Source organism: Monodelphis domestica, chromosome 1 (genome assembly GCF_027887165.1).
Source record: "Monodelphis domestica isolate mMonDom1 chromosome 1, mMonDom1.pri, whole genome shotgun sequence".
Lineage (NCBI taxonomy): Eukaryota > Metazoa > Chordata > Mammalia > Didelphimorphia > Didelphidae > Monodelphis > Monodelphis domestica.
The window spans coordinates 349,660,582-349,667,667 of record NC_077227.1 but is presented as its reverse complement, the minus strand read 5'-3'; the positions used below and the strand labels follow the sequence as shown (position 1 = coordinate 349,667,667).

The following is a 7,086-nucleotide window of genomic DNA, read 5'->3' as shown; positions in this document are numbered from 1 at the left end:
GTGGGGCTGCCCCCTTACTTGGAAGTTCCAAAAACCAATAAAATCATAGCCCTATGTGCCAGGCCCTGTGCCTCTCCCTAGCCAGAACAATCTGTCCCCCAAATCTCTGCTTCTCCAGGCAGGTTCTCCCCGCTACTCCCACATTTCCAGTACAGCTTAGTTCTGGGACACCGGAGATTATCTGGGGGAAGATCCATGGAAGATCATGAGCAAGAATCTTAGAGGATGACAAGAAATGGATATGTCATTTCTGGGCAATCTTTATCTGCAAAAATGAGGAAAGTGGATTTAGCAACCTCTAATAAACATTTTGGCTCTAAATCTGTGATTCTATAACTTTTTCCACATTTTTGTGATCTGCATGGACCAAAGATAGTATGATTGCCAAGAGAGGGAGGTAGAGAGAGAAGGGTTGGGCTGGAAAGAATGTTGAATTAAAAATCAGCTCTGCCAGGTTCTAGCCCTGTAACCTACACTTCTAACTTAGGTGATTTTGAGTTAGTCACTTTCCTGATCTGAGCTCCAGTTTCCTCATAATGTAAAATGACAGTGATGGACTCTGGTCTTTGGAATCCCTCCTAGATTTGACATTTAACTTTCTATGTTCTAAAGCCTTGTCCAGCTTTGACACTATATTCAGTCTAGGTTACAAAGTGGAATTCTCAGACCATGTACCCTTTTATCCAGCAGGCTGTGACAGCTATGGGTATGGCTGATAATCTCAGAGACCAACCTTGGATAGGGGCGCTGAGAGACAAGAGTGGGAACCCCTTTTACAGCAGGGATAAAATGAGGGAATCTGTGTGGGGTGGTGAATATCAGATGACCTGGGTCTAACTGGCTGTGGGAACTTGGGCAAATTGCTTTTCTTCTCTGAATCTCAGTTTCCTCCTCTGGTTCCTTTCTCTTCTGACAGTCAATCTTTTGGCTTAATTTTTCTCTTCAGATCCTATGTCAGGAGACTGGGTTTGTTTCTTTGACTCTTACAATTGGCCTGAAGCTGTTTGTTATGGTTCTGTCACTTGCAACCTTGTTGACACCCAGGTTGGTGTCAATGACTATTCCTTTCCAATACTTCCAATGAGGCCACCAGGGCTGTGGAGAGGGGCCCCATCATGTCTAAGCTTCCCCCTACCCCATGGCCATCAAGGTCCTAAGCAGAGGAACAGAAGCCTGGCTCCACCCCCAAAGCAGCCCACTTCCCACTGGGGTCATGGGTAATACTTCCAAGATTGTTTTTCTTCTTAGACTCAATTTCCAAACCCTGTGGTCACACAGCCCAGTGCAAAAAAGGAGAAGTTTCTCAGAGAAGGAGGAGGCCCGTATCAAAAAACTGATAGTGTGTCAAGACAGATCTTCGGTTCTCATCTCCACTAGCCCACTCCAAGCAGGAGAGGGCTTCAAGCCCTGGACAAGGTACTCCCTTCTCTCCAGAGGTCATGGCTCCTGGGATCCTGATACCACTGATGGCAGTGGTCGTCTGGCACAGTAAGTGGCAAAAGAGCTGTGACAGGGATTAGGGGCAAGGCTGGGAGACAGAACCCCGCCAGGACTCCTGGGGCATCTCCAGAGACTAGCTCCCTGTATGAGGTTTTAAAAGTCTAGGTTACAAAGTGGAATTTCCAGACTGTGTACCCTTTTCTCCAGCAGCCTGTGATAGCTATAGACATGGCAAATACCCTGCAGAGAGTAGCTTGGGTGGGGGTTCTGTGGAATCCAGGGGAGGAGAACAGAGATAAAATAAGAAAGGGAATGTTGTGGGAGTGGTCCATAGCAGATGACCTGGGTTTTAGTCCTGTTTCTTCTACTAACTGTGGGACCTTGGGCTAGTCACTTTCCTTCTCTGAATCTCAGTTTCCCTCTCTGTAAAATGAGGAGCTTAAGCTAGATCAGAGAATGGATTTCAGGCATTTGCAAACTTGAATTGGGGAAAAAAATCACATATTTATTTTTGCTAACCTTTAGTTTCCTTTGTAATCCTATATATTTTATTGTAGGCATTCAGAACCATCATTGTCAGGAGGGGTAAAAAAGCTTCACCAGATTGCTTTGACATAGAAAAAGTTAAGAGCCCCTGATACTAGGTGATATCTAAGAGCACTTCCAGTTCTGACCATCTGGGACAATGGAAGAGAGTAAAGGACTAAAGGGAATAAGTAATTGGGCTGCGGTGGAAAGAGGAGACAATGTGAGAACTTTGAGTAGAGAGACGTGGGTAAGAGGCAGTGGTGGATAGTAAAAAAACAGAGCCTTGGATAAGCCAAGGATTCTGGGGCCTCTGATTTCTGAGGGGCTGCAAGCAGGACAAATGGGACAGAGGGAACAGACAGAGGCCTGGGCATTGTCTTTGTGGGCTGAGACACACTTTCTAGAAGAGATTTCTCTGCCAAGAGAATCACCCAAAGACTGAAGGTCTATGGGGAGACCACTTTCAGAACAAAACTTTCAGTCCCCTTAGAGGACCATGGGCATGTGTCAGGAGCCAGGGGAGAAGGAAGGAAACTAGATTTGCCTGGGAGAGGGAGCCAGCTCCAAAATCCAAAGTCACACAGCTTGTGGGAGATCAGCATGTAAGAGACAAAGGGGCAGATGGTGGGGACATTGGGAGCCTCCCTGGTTCTCAGGCTATATCCCAGAGGAAATCTGGGTAATGGTGCATATAGATATAGGCACATAAAGATAATTTAGTTCTTTTTATTTATATCCACCACTTTTTACAGGGCTAGGCAAATAATAATAATTTAGAGCTGGAAGAGACCTTAAAAGCTGTCACGTCTAGTCCCCTCATTTTTCTGGTGAGGAAAGAAAGTAAGGCACAGAGATGCGAAGTAATTTTCCCAGAGATGTTCAGCAGCAAATATCTGAGGCTAGATTTGAATCTAGGTTTTCTGAAGTCTAAGTCAAGTGTTCTATCCATAATACCAGTTTAGGTAGCTAGGCACTTTGCCTAGCCCAGTGTCTGGTACTAGGCAATCAATAAAGGTGCATGGAATGGATCAAAGTCAGAAGGATCCTTAGAGATTCAAACTTTTGTTTTTTCATCATGTTTTCAGGGAGTCCAGTGATTCAAAGGATCCTCATTTTATGGGGAAACTGAAGCCCAGAGTAGGAACCTGACTTGTCTAAGATCAAAGGTCACTCAAGTTTTAAGTACCAGAGTTGGAACTTAAACCAAGACCCTCTGATTTCAAATTCATCCAGTTTTTTCACTGTCACACTGCTTTAAGTAAACCTCAAATCAGTCACTTAGTACTAAGGTATGGGGTTTTTTTCAGTCATTTCAGTCATGTATAACTCTTCATGACCCTATTTAGGGTTTCCTTGCCAAAGATACTGGTTTGCCATTTCCTTCTCCAGCTCCTTTTACAGAGGAGGACACTAAGACCAAAAGGGTTAATGATTTTCCCAAAGTCACACAGCTAGTGTCTGAGGCCAGATTTGAACTCAGGAAGATGACTCCACCTGGTTGCCCATAGGTGCCCTTGTACAAATCACCACCTTCTCTGAGTCTCAGTTTCTTCTGTAAAACTCAATAATCCCGAAGATCTCTCTTAGCTCCAAAATTCTTCTAATAAATGAATGAATGAATGAGTGGATTTGCTGGACTATTTATTAGGGATTGTTTTCTTTTTCCTTCATTCTAATTTCAAGTTCTTCAGCTCTGAACCTACAGAAATGCTGAAGTTGAGGGACATGGCCAATAGCAGGACCTCATATTCCTATGGAATCTTAAGAATCACAATTCCTTTTTCCTTCACAATAACCCTGTCAAGGAAGGTAGTGGAAACATTATTCTCTCTGTTTTACAGATAAGTAAACCAAGGTTTAATTAAGTGGTACAATTTACTGACAGCTAATAAATGTGGGAGCAGGTCTCGAATTCAGGCCTTCTAACCATAAGACCAGTTGTCTTTTCACTAGTAGATGAAACTCCCCTCCTTATTTTTCTTTTTCTTTTAAAATTTTTATTTATTTATTAATTTTTAAAATATTTTTCCCTGTTTCCAAGATTTATTTTCCCCTCCCCTCTTCCCTCCCCTGTCTCAGAGCTGACAAGCAATTCTACTGGGTTGTACAAATGCTATCACTTGATATCTATGTCCATATTATTCATTTTTCTATAGAGCAATCTCCCTCCTTATTTTTAAAAAAATTAATTTATTTGTTGATTACACTAAATTTCTCCCTTCCTCCTTTCCTCACCTTAGAAGAGGCATTGCTTGCCCAAAAAAAAAGTATGAATAAACTACGTCTTCCATGTTTTAAGTTACCATTTACCACTGGAGGTAGACATTCACAAGTTATTCTTCAAACCCGAGTTCTATAGCTGTATAGAATGTTCTTTTGGTTCTAATTTTGCTTTTCAGAATTTCACACATGTCTTTCAGTGCTGTTATTGTTTTCTTCATTAACCCGCTCATCACTTCTTACACTGCAGTATCGTTCCAATGAGGCTCCCTTCTCAATCCTACTCTCAGGCAACTAAGTGATGGCGGAGTTGGAAAAAGGCTCTCCCAGGTTCCTATATAAGTTGCTGGGGAATGGGGAAGGGTTCAGGGAATCGATGCCAGGCAGTTTGAAGGAAAGGGAAAAGATAAAACTTGGCTGGGGATAGAATTGTGAGAGGTGGTCGGTCAGTGGTTCACAAATGCATGGCAGAAGGAGCAAGGGGCTTGCTAACTTTTCCTCCCTTGAGTCACCATGGAGGGACAAGGGGAAGGATGAAGCTTCAAGTGACGAACTCATTACGTCAATCTCATTCTGCACGAGAGTGCTTTCTGAGATGGACACGACAACTTCATGAATTGGGCAGGAAGTGAACAGAGCCCTCAGTTTCTTTCAATATTTTGATGAAGAGAACAGGAAAGAGGCCCAAAGAGGTCCTTAAACTGTCCCCTTCTTCTCCTCCAAATGGTGCCAGAAGGAAGCACTCAGAGACAAGCCATTCATCAGAAGTCAGGTCCACACGAATGTAGAAAGTACTCTCTGTGCACCAGGAACTGTGCTGAGAATTGAGGACTTAAAATAAAGCAAAAACAGTTCATGCCCTCAAGGAACCCATAATCTAATGGGGAGCAGGAAGGCAGCCCATAGAGTGGAGCCACAGGCAGGCAAACATACATACGAACAAGGTATACACAGGAGAGGGTAAACTGGAGGCAATCTCAGAAAGGTCTGAGCATTAAGAAGGTCTGGGAAAAGCTTCTTGTGGTGGGTAGAATTTTAGGGAAGCTTGAAGGAAGTCAGGAAATATAGCTTCTAAAGCTAGGAAGAGCCAGAGGCAATTTAGTCCAACACCTCCAGTTTATCCCTGAGGAAGGAAAGAGATTTACCCAAGGTCAGCAAATGGCTTATTGGCAAGACCTAGTTGGCAGTTGTCCTGATTCCTAGCTAAAGACCTCTCCAAAGAGACCCAGAGGTGTCCTTTATCCCCAGAGGGGCCCAATCCTGCCATTGGGGTTAGCCTGGGTCATCGATAGGACAAAACTGGGCTACCCAGCCTGAGCACTTGCCTGTGTCTCTACTGACTCACTTGCCCATCAAGTTTAGTTCTTTTGGGGTGGTCGTTATACCCCCTGGCATGGGTTCTAGGAATATAGGGCTTGGGCTAGTTATAAGTGGGAGGGAAAGTCACAGGCAGCACAAAGAGTGGGCTCCGGGCTGCATGGATGGGGCGTGCTCAAAGCAGAAGTGAGAGAATATGTGTGGGAAGTGCTGTGGGCCTGAATAGAAGCATAGGCTCTAAGACCTAGAGGAAGGCCATGTGCTTCCGGCCCCATAGCAGCCATTTGAAGACTCTTTGGGCCCCTATCCAAGGCACTGATTCAGCTCTCACTTCCTCCCATCCTCCTTTAATTTTAGGCAGCACTTATCCCCCTCCCTTACAACCCCTAAAAAGTGCTGACTTGGGGCAGGAAAAGTCCTTCTCCCTAAAGCGCAGGACCAGAGGTTTCAGGTTCTCCTTTCTCCCTTCAAGAAAAGTTCCTTAAAAGAAAACAGAAAGGAGCTCCTAACCTTAACTGCTTTTCTCTCTCATCCTCTTCACTTTTCAGCCTCTCTCCCCTGGCTTATCCCTGAGCCCTGGCTGCCAGAAACCTGACCAAGAGCAAAAACACAAAAGAATAGAAAATGAAGGTTAAAAATGACAAAGTACAAGTCTGACCCCAAAGAAGAGATAAGAGCAATGGTGTGGGGAAAAATTTTTTTTATTTAAAAAAGGGGGCAGCTGGGTGGCTCAGTGGATTGAGATCCAGTCCCAGAGATAGGAGGTCCTAGATTTAAATCTGGCCTTAGACACTTCCTAGCTGTGTGACCTTAAGCAAGTCATTTAACCCCCATTGTCTAGCCTTTATGGCTCTTCTTCCTTGGAACTAATACACAGAAATAATAAGACAGAAAGTAAAGGTTAAAATGAATAAATATATAAAAATAAAAAATAAAAAAGTGTGCTAGCAAGTATTTGACAACCAGTTCTCTGAGGAAAAAATGTAGGTATGACACATTTTTTCCCCATTACTTGCTTAAGGCTAGACAATCGGGAAAGCAATAAATCCAGCCTCAATTTGTAGCTTTTGCCAATTGATTTCCAAAATGTCAATGCTGACGCTCAAATTTTAACAGTTAGCTCTCACAAGTCAATTCAAGCTGGCTCTAGTGTATCTCTAGATATGAGAAAGCATCTCCCTCAGCTCCTTTACAGAGATGGGGAGGAGGTGGTCTGCCAATGTGGAACACTGCATACATACATTGGCAGATTTTTTAATTAGATTAATTTTATTAATTTTCTCCTCTTTTTTTTTTTTAATTTCTTGATCTATATTTTTTCACAACCCAAGTAATATGGAAATGTATTTTGCATGCCTATGCATATATGGCCTACATCAAATTGCTCACCTTCTCAATGAAGGGGAAAAGGAGGAGAGAAAGAATTTAAAATTCAAAAATTTTTAAACTGTTATAATTTGTCTTTACATGTAGTTGGGAAGAAGAAAAATAGTTTAATTTAAAAAGAAACCTTCATTATTAGGGATTGCTCCCTTGATTTAAGAAGGAAACATTTCCTTTGGGGAAAACTTAGGTGACAGA

The 7,086-nt window shown here is 43.0% G+C and overlaps 1 protein-coding gene across 1 annotated transcript in view; it reads left to right on the top strand.

Moving 5' to 3' along the window:
* Positions 1-1,222: 1,222 nt before the first annotated feature.
* CSF1R (colony stimulating factor 1 receptor) overlaps positions 1,223-7,086 on the top strand; it is a 50,298-nt gene continuing 44,434 nt past the window's right edge. Inside the window, exon 1 of the mRNA XM_007473859.2 lies at positions 1,223-1,488. Within this exon, the coding sequence (XP_007473921.1) occupies positions 1,440-1,488 (49 nt within the window). The 5' untranslated portion in view covers positions 1,223-1,439. The remainder of the gene's footprint in view (positions 1,489-7,086) is intronic.